The sequence below is a fragment of the Nansenia antarctica genome (genome assembly GCF_963989245.1).
Source record: "Nansenia antarctica genome assembly, chromosome: 3".
NCBI classification, from domain to species: domain Eukaryota; kingdom Metazoa; phylum Chordata; class Actinopteri; order Argentiniformes; family Microstomatidae; genus Nansenia; species Nansenia antarctica.
This window is the reverse complement of record NC_137688.1, coordinates 65,952,280-65,970,243: the sequence shown is the minus strand read 5'-3', so window position 1 is coordinate 65,970,243 and position 17,964 is coordinate 65,952,280. Positions and strand designations below refer to the sequence as shown.

Below are 17,964 nucleotides of genomic sequence, written 5' to 3'. Positions count from 1 at the left end.
CAGGTCTATGGAGAAATCATGAGGGACTGGTTGTGGCACCCCCAGATTTATTAGGCATACTTATACAGGAAGCCCATGGATTAGCACATGTGTCCAGGGGGGAGGTTAGACGCAAGATCACCAAGGAATATGGTTTTTGGGCTCCATATTTGTTGGAACAAATAGACCATGTCCTTGGTCAATGTGTGGTCTGTTTGAAGAACAATATCAGACCTGGAATACCAGTGGGAACTGGGCATATCCCTACCCCAAACGGGCCAATGAAACATTTAGTGATTGACTATGTGGACATGATTCAACCTGTTGCAGGATACAGGTACATGCTAGTTGTAGTAGACAGGTTCAGCAGATGGGTAGAAGCTTGCCCCACTCGAAGAAAGGATGCTCAGTCTGTAGCAAAGTTCCTATGCAGGGAAGTCATGCCTAGGTTTGGAATTCCAGATAGGATATCGTCAGACAATGGTAAGGAATTTGTGGATAAGACGGTAAAGCTTATACTACAAAAGTTGGGAATCAAGCAGAGACTTGGGTGTATTTACTCACCTCAAAGCCAGGGGATAGTAGAGAGGATGAACGGGGTCCTTAAGAACCGTCTTTCTAAGGTCTGTAAGCATACAGGTCTTAATTGGTTGGAAGGACTCCCTCTTGCATTGATGGCCTGTCGTTCCAGTGAGATTCGAGGGCTGCACTTGACTCCCCATGAACTGGTAATGGGGAGGATAATGACAGCTCCCTGTGTACGAACCAGTGGGAAAGGGCCAAGTTTGGCTCTCCTGGAGAGTGACATGAAAGCCTATGTACAGTACATGACTAACCGGCAAAAGAGTATCTCTTCTTATGTGCTCCACAAACAGGAACGTGAAGAGGAGGTGAACGCACAGGAGAGGAAGGACGCGTTGCAACCGGGTGACAAGGTATACGTGAAGGTCTACAGACGGAAGTGGCATGAGGCTCGACGGGAAGGACCATACGAGGTCGTTCGGTGCACTGGGACTGCCCTCCAAATCAAGGGGTCCCCCACCTGGTATCACGTTCATCACTGCATCAAGGCACCCAATGAGGACGATGAGGGAGAACCTCAGCAGGATGGTGAGGAGACCCCTGGGGACGAGGAAGTCCACAGCTTGGACATCCAGGCTGACGAAGATGTTGGTGAGTATCTGCGCCATGATGCAGATGATGCCGGGGGCCTCGTCCCAGACCCTGTCCAGCCCACTGATGAGTGGGCCAACGGAGACCGTGAAGGATCCAGTGACTGCGACACCCCTCTTGGGGGTTCTACCAAGCCTGGTGTTGCCCCTGTTGTCACCCCTTCCGACCCTGACAATGCTCCAGACGGAGATGTCAGCAACCCGGGCGGCTGCCCGGACCGAGGTACCATTGAGAGACACAGACCTGTCAGTGATACACCTCAACCAGACAGACCCCGTAAAACACCAAGGCCAATTAGGAGGAAACTCAAGCCATGCCGTTTCAGAGACTAATATACCCCTTAGTGTTCCTACCCCATTGACTTCTTTGGACAATGTTACACTTTACTCACACACTGTTATGCCTGGACGTCAGAGAAGAATGATCATAGCAAGTAGAGCTTTTGCTTGCCCACATTCACGTTGTACTGTTGATGATTGTTTGATCTATACCGCCGAAGCGAGCGAGTGGTATTTATTGGATACTACATATGTTACACTTGATCAATACTCAAGCAACACGCAAGAAACTCGTGTGACATTAACTAATGTTGACCAGGGGTTGAACTCGTATTGGTGTGCTAGACGTGATATCGGTGAACAGGTGTCTAGTAAATCCAACAATTTCAAGGACAAAGTTTGTAGGACCAGGCCTGACTTTCCACACCACTATAGGTTGGACTGTGAGATATTGGTGCATAAATATGTTCACGATGAGTTACCAGGAAAGGTTGAAAATGTTGCTGTGAAGGCTCCTACGAAGGCGATTGTAGTCGCTACTGACGATTATTTGTTGTATGATTCTAATCACCTGGGGACACGGTCCCACCCTAATTCTGCCACTAGTATCATGAAAGATTTTGCTTCAAAAATGAATTATTCTGATTGCTGGATTTGTCAACAGGTCCCTGTAAGTGCGTCTGCTCCTATGTTTTTCCCCATACCGTTAACTAAAGCAGAATGGCTTCATTATAATTGGCAGGGTTTAGCCCCATTTGTTTTACAGGGCAAGAACCAGAGCTCTTCTTGTCAGCCCAGCACGATTCTGGTTCCTTTAAATTCTTCCTATGCAGGTGTGGATATTGGTGTGTTGGAACGTCTGACAGCAGCGGTTAACAAACACCATAGGCCTAGCGGTGTGGGGAAGGTTATTATTGATAGGCTTACACATTTGTCACAACCAACAGGTCCGAAGAAGATATATATTATCCAAGCTATGTTCGCTCAATTAAATGGTACTGCATTGAGTCCTCATCTGTCATGTTCTGGGAGTGTGACTTCTACACGGTGGAGGGGTTCAGTTGTTATTTCTGGATTGAAATGTAAAGTTGTTGATTGTGCTATGGTGCCTCAAATGAAATTACATGATACCAATACTACCAGACGGCAGAAAGGCACCACGCAGCTTAAAGTCATGCCTCTCGTAAATATTACAACCTGTATTGACATTCAAGTACGGCCCAAGATCAGCTCGGTTCGTCAGTTAGGGGCTGCGTCTTGTATAGGTGGAACCATTTTCCCGTATCCTGGTACGGAGCTTCAACTCCCGGAACATGTGTTTCTTGTGTGTGATAATGATGCATTCTCTAAGCTTCCTGCTTTGATTGAGGGTGTTTGTTATTTGGCTCATCTGATACCTTTGATTAGGAAAGTTACTCGGGAGGAGATGTCTGTACTTCACAAACAAGCAACCCATCGTAGTCGTAGGGCGTTGTCTACCGCTCAGAAGTTTTTTGGCCTAATATTCCCAAGTTATGGTGTCTACAACTCTCAGACTGAATTAAGTGCCTTATCATCCGTTCTTGAAAAACACATTAATGCTTCGGATGCTGTAGTGTCTGCCCTGGCCACTGAATTGACTGAAACTAAGAATGTAGCTCTCCAAAATAGAATGGCTTTGGACATTATTTTGGCCAGTCAGGGTGGTACTTGTGCTTTGATAGGCGGTGAATGCTGCAGTTATATTTCGGATTCTGGTAACGCTTTGTATGATTTTCGTGAATCTAACAAGAAGGGTGTAGAGGATTTACATAAAGAACACGGTTGGAATATGTTAGATTTCTTTGATTCTGCTTTTTCAGGTATTGGTAATATGATCAGGTCCGTCGCTATTATTTTTGTTGTCATTATCATCTGTATTATGTTACTTGGTATTTTGATCAAATGTTGTGGAAAGTGTATTTCTGATGTTCCTATTAATGCTTTAATGTTGACCAACATAGCTGATGAGCAAAAGCTGGATTCTGTTTTGCTTTCTGATTTTGTTTCCTCCTTTGATGATTTGTTTATTAAGTGATGTTTTATGATTATTTGCTTCGATTACTGTTTGTTTCTTTCTATATCATGTGATTGATGTCAGTTGAGAAGTGGTGTGGTGGTTATGCAAAGATAGGAAAGCGGTTCTGTTCCTAGCACAACGAAGAAAACGCTCTTGACTGGGAAAGGATATCAATCTGAGACAGCGGTAAAGGCTGTTCTCCAACTGGGTTCATGTGCTAGTAACCTCTGTCCCTGGCGCTTCAAGGACAAAGAAAACATCGGTCGTTGGAAGTTTCTATATTAATTTGTGCATGATGGACTGTGTTTAGTTTAATTGTGGTTGTTATTTTCAAGATTCTTTTTATTATTGGTTGGTTTCTATTTTTTGCATGATGTCTTTGGGTTCTTAATAGTTATTTTTTATTTTTTTTTATTTTTTTATTTTTTTATTTTTTATTTTTTTATATTTTCTTAGCTGTGATATGTGGGGTTTGTGTTTTTGTTTTGGTTTATGTGATCATTTAATTTCGGAACACCCTCTGGGTGGTCCGAGGGGGGATGTGTCGTATATTTTTACACATTAATAGCCTTCTTATATAACGTATATCTTACACATATATTCACGTATATTTTACACATATTACACGTATATTTTTATTACTTCATATATACTTTATTAATACTTTATTATTTCATTACAAATGATCGCGGGTAGATTTTCAATTGTCGCACATGCGCAGACACACACACACGCACATGCACGCCCCCGAGGGTCTAGGCCAATCAGAGGCCTAGAAGGAAGGACCACGATTGGCCAAGAACATACTGTGATGTGATTGGCTGAGGGCCGCTATAAAACCCTGTGCTCAAGGAGGAGCTCATTCTGTCTGCTGTCTACCTCGAATCACGTTGTGACTGTTTTGTGTGCCTGTAATCTGAGGACCCGATCTTTTTTGAATAAATACTCTTTAACTTTGGCCAGGAGTTTTTACCTCTTCTTTGATCACTGAAACAGAGAAAAGATTCGACAGTAGCCAAACCCAAAACGGTGAAGCCCAAGGCAAAGAAGGCAGCCCCAAAGAAGAAGTAAACATTCAAAGTGTTCTTTCCGACACCATTTGTACCACAAAAAGGCTCTTTTAAGAGCCACCCACATTTTCGTAAAAACGCATTATCATCCATGACGACAGGAATGTTTATTTTAGTATTTTACACCAGTGTCAACCACGGACTTACACACACGACAATCATGGTTTTACTTATTGAGTAAATAATGAGCAGTAATGAGAGATTTGACATCTAGGTCTAGTTTACACTTTGACGCTATAAAGTGTCACTCGGTAGATCTGTGTGCGGGAGAGGATGGTGGGGGTATGACAGTGTCCATAATGATAAAGTTGCATATAATATCAACATATACAGTTAGTTCCTCTTTCCGTTACACCAATACGTTATATTTGGACAGAAAGGCGGGAGATAACAGAACACTTTTCGCTCAGTCAGGAGAACGTACTACAGAGAGCTGGGAACGCACTTCACAATGTACATATTATATACGTATCAATTATATATTATTATTATTATTATTATATTATGGCATATACTAGTTTTAGTATATTGAATATGTCATGTCAGGTCTTCTGACGCTGGTTTATGTACAAAAGAAGAGATTTGGTGAGGCTGCATTCTCATTTTATGCACCCAAATTGTGTCTCCACTGCCAGTTTACATTAGGGATGCAACCTCAGCGCATATGTTCAAGTCAAGACTAAAAACCCATCTTTTTAATATTGCCTTTAAATGACTAAATAATTAAATTAAGATTATATAATGATTACATTTCTATTAATATTTCTGGCGCGCGAGGGAAACTCACAAAGACAGAAGTGTCACAATCTCTGTCTCTTGATTGGATGAGGTGACATCGACCCAGTGGCCAATGAACGCCGTCAAGGCGAGCTATAAGAACGACGCTCCAAGCGGCGGAACTGTTATCTGAAATTATTTTCTTCATCTTGTTTGAGATCCCGCTAAACCGTCACCATGTCAGGAAGAGGCAAAACTGGAGGCAAGGCCAGAGCAAAGGCAAAGACCCGCTCTTCTCGCGCCGGGGTTCAGTTCCCTGTGGGCCGTGTCCACAGGCTCCTACGCAAGGGCAACTATGCCCATCGTGTGGGCGCCGGCGCACCGGTTTACCTGGCCGCCGTGCTCGAGTACCTGACTGCTGAGATCTTGGAGTTGGCCGGCAACGCCGCCCGCGACAACAAGAAGTCTCGTATCATCCCCCGTCATCTGCAGCTGGCCGTCCGTAACGACGAGGAGCTGAACAAACTGCTGGGCGGTGTGACCATCGCTCAGGGTGGTGTGCTGCCCAACATCCAGGCAGTGCTGCTCCCCAAGAAGACCGAGAAGCCCGCCAAAGCCAAGTAAAAGTTCTACTACGGCTTTGACCCCACTACTTAACCCCAAAGGCTCTTTTAAGAGCCAACCACTTCTCTCTCCAAAAGTGCAGTCCATCTCTCCCTCCACTGTTTGTCTGCGTTATGAGTGTTTCATATTGTGAAGAACACTAATTGTGATTTCATGTACGAGGCAGAGAACGCACCCATACATATTACACAGGGTTGGGCAGAAAACATCCTCGTGATGTCACTGCCTCAGCATTTGAAATAACGTTTAGTACTTTTTTACGGTTTTAAACATCACCCCTTCCTTGTGTAGTGGACCTTGTTCTTCCATAATAATAGTTTGCGTTTGTTGGTTCATCATTTGTATGAACTGGGTGAGGACAACTAGTTATGAAACTTTAGATTAAAATTAGAGGACAACAATGTTGAAATTATAGATTTAGAATAGAGGACAACAATAATGAAATTATAGATTTAGAATAGAGGACAACAATGATGAAGTTATAGATTAAGGATAGAGGACAACAATGTCCACAACAGCAGCGAGATTAAAGGACGTCCAATGGCACACAACCACCGTAAAGACAAAATAAGTGTCTGCACCACGCTGATCTCTGTACATAATGTTTACACTGTTCTTGTTCATTTGTATTCATATAGTCGTACATTACATACTTTTTTGTATCTTCACATTTGTTTTGGCTTTAAAAAATAATAATTTAAAGGATAGATTATCATTGACAAAAGATATCGGAATCTCTTTGAAGCCAACGGTTTGGGGGAGGGGCCAAACAAAGGAAGCGCGCGGCAGGGTATAAGTGTTTGAATTTGTGGACGGTGCTCGTGTCCAATGGCAGCCGGAGAAGGAGGCGCCAACGAGCCAATGAGCTCGTCTATAGTCGCCAACCAATCGGGGCACGACTGGGGGTTTATAAATGTACAACGTTCTGTTGAGATTGGTTATACTCCAACTGAACGAAGGAAGATATCGTCATGGCCAGAACCAAGCAAACCGCTCGTAAATCCACCGGCGGCAAAGCCCCCAGGAAGCAGCTCGCCACCAAGGCTGCCCGTAAAAGCGCCCCGGCCACCGGCGGCGTGAAGAAGCCTCACCGTTACAGGCCCGGCACCGTGGCTCTGAGGGAGATCCGTCGTTACCAGAAGTCCACCGAGCTGCTGATCCGCAAGCTGCCCTTCCAGCGCCTGGTGAGAGAAATCGCCCAGGATTTCAAGACCGACCTGCGCTTCCAGAGCTCTGCTGTGATGGCCCTGCAGGAGGCTAGCGAGGCTTACCTGGTTGGTCTGTTCGAGGACACCAACCTGTGCGCCATCCACGCCAAGAGAGTCACCATCATGCCCAAAGACATCCAGCTGGCCCGCCGTATCCGTGGAGAGCGCGCCTAAGATCACCACCCTGATCTAACAGTAGATCCCCAAAGGCTCTTTTAAGAGCCACCTCAATATTTCCCTCAAAGGCGTGTTTCTATTTACCACCCGTGTAGGGCGTTAATCTATAGGTTATACGACTCAAATGAGTAGCCTGCAGGGATGCTGACCGTGCCATCTCGGTAACCGAAATACATGTAGGCCAATTCACAACAGCATAAGGCCTTAATGTGTTAATTCGTTGTGATGGTCTAACTATGATAAGCACTCCTTATGTAAAATAATCCGAAGTAAATCAGGGTCAGTCAGTGTATTCTGTAGGTCACGGATTTTCTCCACACAAGGTCTGTGATTTACTTCGGCTAAAGCTTAATGGTGCTGGGAGGACATCAAAATGCGGTACCCCCATAGGCTGTTCTTAAAATAGATAGTATATGTATATATACAGTGTTCAGACCCCTTCAATTTTCCACATTATGTGGTGTTATAGACTCAATTTAAAATGGATTAAATTAGAAGAATTTGCCATAATGAATAATTATGAATAATACACACAATGAGCACATGATTATAAAAGCATGTTGTATTGTATTGAATATGTCAGGGTTATTAAAACACGTTAGGCTATACTGCATATGTGAATGAAATGTGCCACAGTATGTATTGTAAATAAAGTTTCATCTGATTTGATGGTTAGGGTCATTTACATTGTACAAGGAAAACATTTAAATGTAGAAAATAATAATAATAATCTCTAAAAAATAAAATAATCTCTTTTACAGTTTATTGAGAAAACATTGAAAACAAATGTCCTATTTGCAATCATTGGATCATTCAAATGAAGATGACCTGACCCCAGGAATATGTAATAGAGGTCCAGTCTGACCAGATATGAACATCCTCTGACTGTTGACACCATCACAGGATTGGGCTTCAATAATCTCAGATTCTAGATTTCACAGAGAGAGCTCAATCTGAGAGTCAACCCTCTGAGATTCATTGAAGTGGGAAATAATTACATATTACTCTTAAAACCAAATCACAGAATACAGAATAGTAGGTTATGATAAAGCATCACTCACTTATGGGGAGCTCTAATATTACACAGCTCAGCACTGTCACCCCAACAAGGCCCAAAGACCCCTTCCAGCCCAATTGGGCTAGTTTAGGTTGCATTGTGCTGGTAAAATTGGGCTTGGGCTGGTACACAGAATTTGGCCTGGTTTCCCATGAAAAAAAATGTTTTAAAATAACTTGACAGAGACTGTGTTAACTGTGTTAAATATGCTGTGATCACCATGCTAATGTGTGTTTAATTGCAGACCATGCTAATGTAAAATTAACACATTTTATTATATTGTCAATTCAATTGGGGGTTGGTTTTAAAAAGGCACATTCATTGAGACTATAGAGGATGTCACATGGAAATGGATTTCATATGATAATACCATGATTGAATTGAGGTTATCTTCCATGATCATATTTTGCCATTGCATTGAACATGAAACAAGACTAAGCATTGTCATTACTTTGACACAGCATTGCTAATCGAAACAATCAACAAATATTATTTTTGGTATTTGAGCAGTCCCTTTGTTTACTCTATTCTATTCGTTTTTGATATGTATAATTATTATATATTCTATGCTATAATATTTGGTCTGGTTTTTATCAATTTGGGCGGATTTTGAGCACTTATTGGGCTGGTAAACATCAGACCAATCTGGCAACACTGCTGACCACTCCTCTCAACCTCCCAGTAACAGCGTCCAGAGAGACCCTTACGACATCTAGCTAGCTAAATAGCTAGCTAACTTAGCTAGTGCTAACAGCTGAACTGCAAAACGTATTCGCTTCATAACTTAGCAAATAACGTTACATTGATGAACAAAACATCCATTAATTGACTAAACATATCCATTAGGTAATGAATTCTAAACGTAATAACATAATTAATTAAAACCACATTTAACATTACCTGAACAGGCACACCGCACAGCACAAGAGACAGCTCAGCAGGCAAATTCAAATCTCTCCACGTGAAATAGGGTGCAACCATTCGGGTGCATGAAATAGGGTGCAACAGTTTAAAAAAATAAAATAAAGATCCAATAATAAAAATACAACAAATGATATCAGTTGGTCTGTGTAACTGGGGTGGCAAGTAGGTTGGCAGGACTTTTTTCAACGGTGGCGGCTCCCACCCTTTGTTACCATTGATAACTACGCAGCACATACCGAGACCCCCTATTGAATCTCTCTGGAGGCTGGGGTTGGTACCTGTCTTTCCCAATTTTCACTGCATGGCGTGTGTCTCCCGAATTCACTGCATGGTGTGTCTGGGTCCAGTGTGAGCTCACAGGCATCTGGGAGAAGAGCAGAGACCAAATCAGAGAAATAAGAGGAGTAAGATATCGAGCCTGTTTTTCATGAGTCTCTCCCTCTCCTAGATCTTTCTAATTATATCTCAGGGTTTGTGGAGAGTATCAGTGGAGAGAGACTGTTAGCTACTTCAGGATAAAGAGACTCACCTTGTGAAAACTGGGCTCTGGTCTGGGGCTCTGGTGGTAGTAAGATATCCACTGCATTCACTACAGACACACAAACACATTCACAGAAAGAGAAAACATTCACTTCATATCATATTACACACACATTATGTACTGTACACAAAGTGATGATTAGGACATTGGTCTGAAGTTAAAGGGACTAGAGCAAAGTGATGATTAGGACCGTGGTCTGAAGTTAAAGGGACTAGAGCAGACGTGGTCCAACTAAGGCCCATGGACCGGATCCGGAGATGTCGGAGTTTTAATCCGACATCTTTTAACCAAAACAATAGATTTGATTCTGTTATGCCCTAATTAGTTTCAGCACAATATGAGGTCACATGCTATAAAGGTGAATTGTTGAATTTAATCTTTCAGTACAGCAGAACTCGTGTAGATGGCAGTAGAAGTAGGAGCCCCTGCCAGTTTCTGCTCAATCTTAGTGTGTATGTTACGGTACATGTGGGAAAACTAGGGTTAGGGTTAGGTGCTAGGGTGCTACAGTTAAGGTTAGGGTTAGGGTTAGGGGTAGGGTTAGGGGTAGGGTTAGGGTTAGACATGCCAGCATGTACCAAGTCAACGTAGCACCTAACCCTAACCCTAGTTTTCACACATGTACCGTATTACCACATGTACCGTAACATGTAGACAAAGTCCGAAAATGAATGAATGAATTAATTAATGAATGGTCTTTATTGTCATTAATACAGTACAGGTACCATACAACGAAATTTAGGAGGGGGGGCTCCCCTGGTGCTAGGAAAAAAATACTAAAAACAAGAAGGGAAAAGAGCTGGTTTACATAAATAAAGGCTATATCCACTATCCACTATACTATATGAATGAATGGTCTTTATTGTCATTGCTATAGTACAGGTACCAAACAATGACATTTAGGAGGGGTGGCTCCCCTGGTGCTAGGAAAGAAAAAAAAAACACAAGAAGGGAAGGAGCTGGTTTACATAAATAAAGGCTATGTACACTATCCACTATACTATACTGTACAGATAGACGACTAGGGTTGTCATATTGCACATAGTGTTAATGCACATTCATTTGAAGTGTCGCAGTTTGCAGGCTAGAAATGTACATATTTGTGCCTCAGCACTACACCTGATTTTTTCAGTCCAGCAGCTGCCATCAATCCGTCCAGACTGTCCAGGGCCCAGAACCTAGGTCTTTGCTGTGTTCAGGGCCTGGATGGCCCTGGGGTAGAAGCTGTGCTTCAGTCTGTTTGTCCTTGCGGCCATGGTCCTGTACCGCCTTTTCGAGGGCAGCCGGGTAAAGTGTTCGTACCCAGGGTGGGTTGGGTCTCTGGAGATCTTGGAGGCCTTCCTGAGACAGCGTGTGTTGTACAGCTCTTCCAGAGAGGGGAGGGGGGCGCCGGTGATCTTCTGGGCTGTTCTCACGACTCTCTGTAGCGCATTTCTCTCCGCGGTTGTGCAGCTGGAGAACCAGTTGCAGATGCCGTAGGTGAGGATGCTCTCCACTGCGCCGCGGTAGTAGGCCACCATTATCTCCTGCTTGATGTGTTCCTTCCTGAGGACTCTCAGGATGTAGAGCCGCTGTTGTGCCTTCTTGATGGTGGCTGTTGTGTTGTTCTTCCAGGACAGGTCATCCTGTATGTGCACCCCCAGGAATCAGAGGGCTGAGACTCTCTACTATACTATACAAATAAAACACTGTGCTGTACTCTATGCTATGCTATAAATATCCTAACATTTCCTATCTCTGAACCTTATAGGGTGTTAGGTACCAATTTTAAAGATTGCTTCTGCTGGTACAATTGATATACATTGTTCTAGAGCATACTCTCAGGAGCACAGAGCACTTTGTTTTATGATGATAGGACATACGGTTGCTGAGATACAACCCATTTTGTGAACCAAGACAGGTCAAAAAGGTCGCGCACCTAACAATGGACACCTGTCTTCCGGAATGGCACCAAATGGACCTTTTTATCACTATATTTTACATACTTTACTTCATAGCTTAAGATAGGTTGGTCACACTGTAATGACATTTTTAGGGATGATAGAAACTACTATGCATGACATTTACAACAAATAAATATAAAAATATTATGCTAATTTAATGAATAATATGCAAATGTATGTGTTAATTTACGCAAATCGGTGGGAAAATCTTGATTAAAAACCGTTTTAACAGCTCCATTCACCCCAATCACTTAAAATAAAGTGTTAACTTATTATAGTATACTATTATAGTATAATTAACAATGCTCCCTTTGTGTTGATTTTAAGTCATATGTGATTAATTCATAAATAATTGTGATTTAAAATCCATATTATGAAAACTATTTCTATAATAGGCGAATCAGTATTGTGACCATGCATGAGTTATGAAAAGCCCATTTTCATATAGGCTATTTATTTATTTAATAAACAATGAGTTATAATCAAAGATGATATATGATCAAAGGACAGCTATGAATGAATGAATGAATGAATGAATGAATGAATGAATGAATGAATGGATGAATGGACTTTATTGTCATTGCTACAGTACAGGTACCAAACAACGAAATTAAGGAGGGGTGGCTCCCCTGGTGTTAGGAAAGGAAAAAAAAAAACTTTTAGAAAAAAAGAAGAAAAAAAATCACAAGGGAAGGAGCTGGTTTACATAAATAAAGGCTATGTACACTATCCACTGTACTATACTGTACAGACAGACGACTAGGGTTGTCATATTGCACAATAGTATTATTCCACATTTATTTAAAGTGTCGCAGTTTGCAGGCTTGAAATGTACATGTTTGTGCCTCAGCACTACACCTGATTTTTTCAGTCCAGCAGCTGCCATCAATCCGTCCAAACTGTCCAGGGCCCAGAACTTAGGTCTTTGCTGTGTTCAGGGCCTGGACGGCCCTGTGGTAGAAGCTGTTCTTCAGTCTGTTTGTCCTTGCGGCCAGGGTCCTGAACCGCCTTTTCGAGGGCAGCCTGGTAAAGTGTTCGTACCCAGGGTGGGTCGGGTCCCTGGGGATCTTGGAGGCCTTCCTGAGACAGCGTGTGTTGTACAGCTCTTCCAGAGAGGGGAGGGGGGCGCCGGTGATCTTCTGTGCTGTTCTCACGACTCTCTGTAGCGCATTTCTCTCCGCTGTTGTGCAGCTGGAGAACCAGTTGCAGATGCCGTAGGTGAGGATGCTCTCCACTGCGCCGCGGTAGAAGGTCACCAGTATCTCCTGCTTGCTGTGTTCCTTCCTGAGGACTCTCAGGGTGTATAGCCGCTGTTGTGCCCTCTTGATGGTGGCTTTTGTGTTGTCCTTCCAGGTCAGGTCATCCCGCATGTGCATCCCCAGGAATCGGAGGGTTGAGACTCTCTCCACGCTCTCTCCGTCGATGAGCAGGGGCTGGATCTCGGACTTTTTCCTCCTGAAGTCTACGATGATTTCCTGGGTCTTTGACTTGTTCAGCAGCAGGTTGTTAACCTTGCACAGCTTGCTCAGTTGCTCTACCTCATCCCTGTACGCCGCCTCGTCCCCCCCCGAGATGCATCCCACCACGGTGGTGTCGTCTGCAAACTTAACGATGGAGTTGCTGGGGTGGACGGGGGTGAAGTCGTAGGTGTAGAGGTTGTAGAGGATGGGGCTTAGCACGCAGCCCTGGGGGGACCCAGTGTTGAGTCTGAGGGCTGTGGAGGTGTGGGGGCCCACCCGCACCCTCTGGGGGCGGTCGGTCAGGAAGTCCTTGATCCACGCACATAGAGTGTGATAGACCCAGGTCTAGTAGTTTGGTCACTAGCCTGTCTGGAAGGATGGTGTTGAAGGCGGAGCTGAAGTCCACGAAGAGCAGTCTCGCGTAGCTGTTTCCCCTCTCCAGGTGGGATAGAGTGGCGTGGAGAGTCGTCGCGATGGCGTCCTCTGTGGACCTGTGGGCTCTGTAGGCGAACTGGTATGGATCCAGGTTGGGCGGGAGGCGTGTGAGTATGTGGGCCCGGACTAGTTTCTCGAAGCACTTCATGATGATTGATGTGAGTGCCACCGGGCGGTAGTCGTTTAGGCAGCTCACCGTGCTTTTATTCGGGACTGGGATGATAGTTGAGGTTTTCAGGCAGGGTGGGATGGTGGCCTGGGACAGGGACTGGTTGAAGATGTTGGTGAAAACCCCGGCCAGCTGGTCGGCGCAGTCCCTCAGCACCCGTCCCAGGACGCCATCCGGCCCCGAGGCTTTCCTGGGGTCCACCGCCTTCAGTACGCGTCTCACTTCATGCTCTGTGAGGGTGAGGCTGCTGAGAGCTGGAGAGAGTGGTGTTTGTGTTGTGGTTACCTCCGTTCGCCCCTCGTCGAACCGGGCGTAGAAGGTGTTCAGCTTTCCCGCCAGCAGGGGGTCGTCCTCTGCGGCTGTGAGCCTGTTGGCTCTGAAGTTTGTCATCTGCTGAACCCCCTGCCTCTGAGTTCGTACCTGGATGTCTGCCAGACCTCTAGCTTCAAGCAGAAGCTGTGATTTCAGCCAGTTGCTTGGGATCTTTTGGACATCTTGCCCAGCCAACCTGTTTAGCACAGTCTTAATCACTGCATCAACTTTTCTCATTGAGACGTTCATCGATAAGAGAGCCATTACGACCTCCCGGATTTCATTAGTGTATCTCCCGTCTTCAAAGGTGATAATTGTGTCTATGCATTTAAGTTGCTCTAACTCTTTTTTTTCTTTTTCAATTAGTTTTTGCTTTTCCTCCAGCTCCAATAATGTGTTATTCAGGTCTTCCTGGTCCTGCATTTCCTTGGTCTGTTTGTCTGTCATTTTTCTTTTCTTTTTGCGACAACTGTCAACAGAGGATTTCATTTTCCGTTTGAGTTCATCAAGCTTTCTCTCTGTTTCTCTCTGTCTTTCCTCAAATGTTGTCTGTTCCTTCTCTGCAATTTCTTTTTCTTTCTCTGCATCTTTTAACTTTTGACATAATCCTTTAATGGTTTCTTTTAGTGTTTTTACCTGCTCTACTTTTGTCTTTAATTTTTTGTTGAGGTTGCGCACCTTGCTTGTTGCAACCTTTGCACTCACTCTAGCTACTTTATTTGTCACGTCCAATGTTGCTGTTAATGTCTTGCATACTGACTGTGCTTTCTCCAGTTCTGATTTGTCCTTTTCTACAGTGCCCTCCAGCTTAACCTCCAGATGTTCCTTTTCCTCTTTTAGTTTGGAGTTTTCATGTTCTAGCCCTGTGATTATTTTCTTCATTAGTTTTCCTGCTTTGTTTAACTGTGAGTCTGTTTTTTTTTTATCTTGGCCTTTCTCATCGTCTTTCCTTGCTACTGGGATTTTAAATGGCTGTTGGAGATATCTTGTCACCTCCTCTTTATTTTTCCCTTTCTTCAACTGAGTGACGGCTTTGTGCATCCTGCTCACACACATGTATAAGGCAGGATCATTAACCTCCGTTTGAGGTATCAGCTGTCTCACTGCATTGTACAGTTCTTTTGACATCCCATGTTTATTTCGCAGACTGAGCACTGTATCATTGGTAAGGCTGCCTGACTCCTCAGCGTCACTGGATGCACAATCCATTGTACCCCACCAAATCTGGAAAAAGGAGACATGGAAACGTTCATGATCATACAGTTTTTTGTTTCAATTTTTTGTAAGAATTTTAATTTAAGGTCAATAATCAAACATCATTGTTATGCATTGTGTAGTGAGGATACATATGATTTAATACAACAACCTTTCTTTAACAAGGGTGCCAATAATTTTGACCACCACTATAACAACAGTCAGAATTGCATTAAACTGCTTTAATGTGGCATCAGGTTATACTTGGATAATCAGTCAGATCAGGTTTTTTTACATTTATTTTAGATACCAGAGATCTCACAGACCAATTCTCTCTCTCTCTCTCTCATTCACAGAGCAGAAGCGCGTCTCTCTCTTGCTCTCTCCCTCTCTCACTCACTCAATCGCAGAGAATAAGCACATCTCTCTCTCTCTCTCTCTCTCTCTCTCTCTCTCTCTCTCTCTCTCTCTCTCTCTCTCTCTCTCTCTCTCTCTCTCTCTCTCAGCAGAAGCTCCAGTAACTAATATATCTAGCTAGCTACAGCTTTGTATGACAGTGATTAGTTTAGCTAAACTAAACATTAAATATTTTAAATATAAGTCAAGACTAAAAACCCCTCTTTAAATTACTAAATAATTCAATGATGATTTATATAATGATTAAAGCACTTTGAGCTGAAACGTTTGCAGGAAAAGAGAGAGAGAGAGGGAGGGAGAGGGAGAGGGAGGGAGAGAGAGAAAGGGAGAGGGAGAGGGAGAGGGAGAGAGAGAGAGGGAGAGAGAGAAAGGGAGAGGGAGAGGGAGGGAGAGAAAGGGAGAGGGAGAGGGAGGGAGAGAGAGAAAGGGAGAGAAAGGGAGAGGGAGAGAGAGAGAGAGAGAGAGGGAGAGAGAGAAAGGGAGAGGGAGAGAGAGAGAAAGGGAGAGACAGAGACAGAGAGAGAGAGAGAGAGAGAGAGAGAGAGAGAGAGAGTACAAATAGAAGTTGTTATTATTATTATTATTAGTAGTAGTAGTAGTAGTATTATTATTATTATCATCAAATTGAAGCAAGCGAACGTTATCTCTGCCGGCCGCTAGCTTCTGCCGCTTTGATCCACTGACAGCTCGTTTGTTTCAGCGCTTGCTATCACATAGAAAACCCGGATTGCATTACGGATCTGGGTCAACCACTAACAACCTGTATATCAAAATGTAGCTTAGAACTTGCAGTTTCTAACAAGCTATGTTGTGAATACATATCTGTAAAAAATCCTGTCATAACATCGAAGTGAAATGGTACTTACCTTGTATTTCAGTCAATATTCGTTGTCTGCTTTCACAACACACTTGTGGAGGTCGGGATGAGTCTTGCCAAGGAAAACTCACTTGACTCCAGTCCAGTTTTTATTACTGCAGTTTGCGAAATAAAGATGTCTGACCACACTAGGTTTTGCGGCGATCACTAAAAAGTGAAATCTCACGAAACCGAGCGTTCGACGGGTCTGTCGCTGTAAACATAATCTCATAACTTGTGATTATTAAAACGGATGTTGACGAAATAATACAACACTTAAAAAAACATATAGAGGTATATTTTAATGTTGAAATGTAACAATATATTGTCATATAATTGCCACAAAAGTGCATTTGATATTTGTAGTTCATGTTATTTTTGTCGAATTCTTCCTAGCGTCCACATTCTGTCACCTGACCTAACACCCTACTACCTTCCCCACCTTCCAACGCAGCCCCACTTCGTAGTTGCTACTTGTAAAAGATTTTTAAAAATAAACATTGTTTATTCATAAAATGCGGCTGATATTCTGTCGGCGCCTATCAGCATTCATTAAAAATCCTCCAATACAATAAACATTTGATCTGTGTGTGTGTAAAATTCACTGTGAAAATACATAGGGGAGGAGTCGGGGCATGCGCAGATTATATGTTTACCTAGGCTGCAGCCTAGGGCCACTACCACTAGGGGTAGTAAAAAAATAAAAAAAATGCGTGAGACTTGAGAGCCCTGAATATCCGGTTGTTAAGTCTGAAGTCAAACTTGACGTTTTGCAATTTCCGGGTTCAAACCAGAAATTCTCCGCACCAGAATACCAGTATACTACAGCGGTAGAATGACAGTTTAATCGTTTTTTAGACTGGGATCTATTCATACAACAAGGGACACAGCACTTTCCTGTTTTCCCCATATTGTCAGGGTATTTGAGCCTCGGAAAAACGCTATATAAATATAATTAATTATTATTATTATTGCGGCATTTCGAAGACAGCGCCTCAGCCAACTTTGGACCCGGAAACACGTCGCGACTTAACAACCGATATTCGGACAGACAACAGGAGAGGAGAGCAACAGAGAGACAGACAACAGGAGAGGAGAGCAACAGAGAGACAGACAACAGGAGAGGAGAGCAACAGAGAGACAGACAACAGGAGAGGAGAGCAACAGAGAGACAGACAACAGGAGAGGAGAGCAACAGAGAGACAGACAACAGGAGAGGAGGGCAATAGAGACAGAACTGAGGTGAGGTGAGCAACAGAGATAGTTCAGGATGATAACAAACAGTTCAGTATGACAGAGACAACTAATAGAAAGACAACTGTATGATTATAGAGTTTACATGTTCAAGGAAATATTGTATGATAATAGAAAGGTACACTTTAATTTAATTAA

The 17,964-nt window shown here is 43.3% G+C and overlaps 3 protein-coding genes across 3 annotated transcripts in view; all 3 read left to right on the top strand.

Moving 5' to 3' along the window:
- Positions 1-17,964, top strand: part of LOC308152857 (histone H1-like) — a gene marked incomplete at both ends in the record, with an annotated part of 32,076 nt that overhangs the window by 9,016 nt on the left and 5,096 nt on the right. The gene's annotated exons all lie outside the window — the stretch shown is intronic.
- Positions 5,493-5,879, top strand: LOC308153143 (histone H2A-like; the record flags this gene model as incomplete). The annotated part of the gene is made up of 1 exon (XM_080526236.1): positions 5,493-5,879. The coding sequence occupies one exon, from the start codon at positions 5,493-5,495 to the stop codon at positions 5,877-5,879; it is 387 nt and encodes a 128-aa protein (XP_080382362.1).
- LOC308152879 (histone H3.2) lies at positions 6,851-7,261 on the top strand (the record flags this gene model as incomplete). The annotated part of the gene is made up of 1 exon (XM_080525951.1): positions 6,851-7,261. The coding sequence occupies one exon, from the start codon at positions 6,851-6,853 to the stop codon at positions 7,259-7,261; it is 411 nt and encodes a 136-aa protein (XP_080382077.1).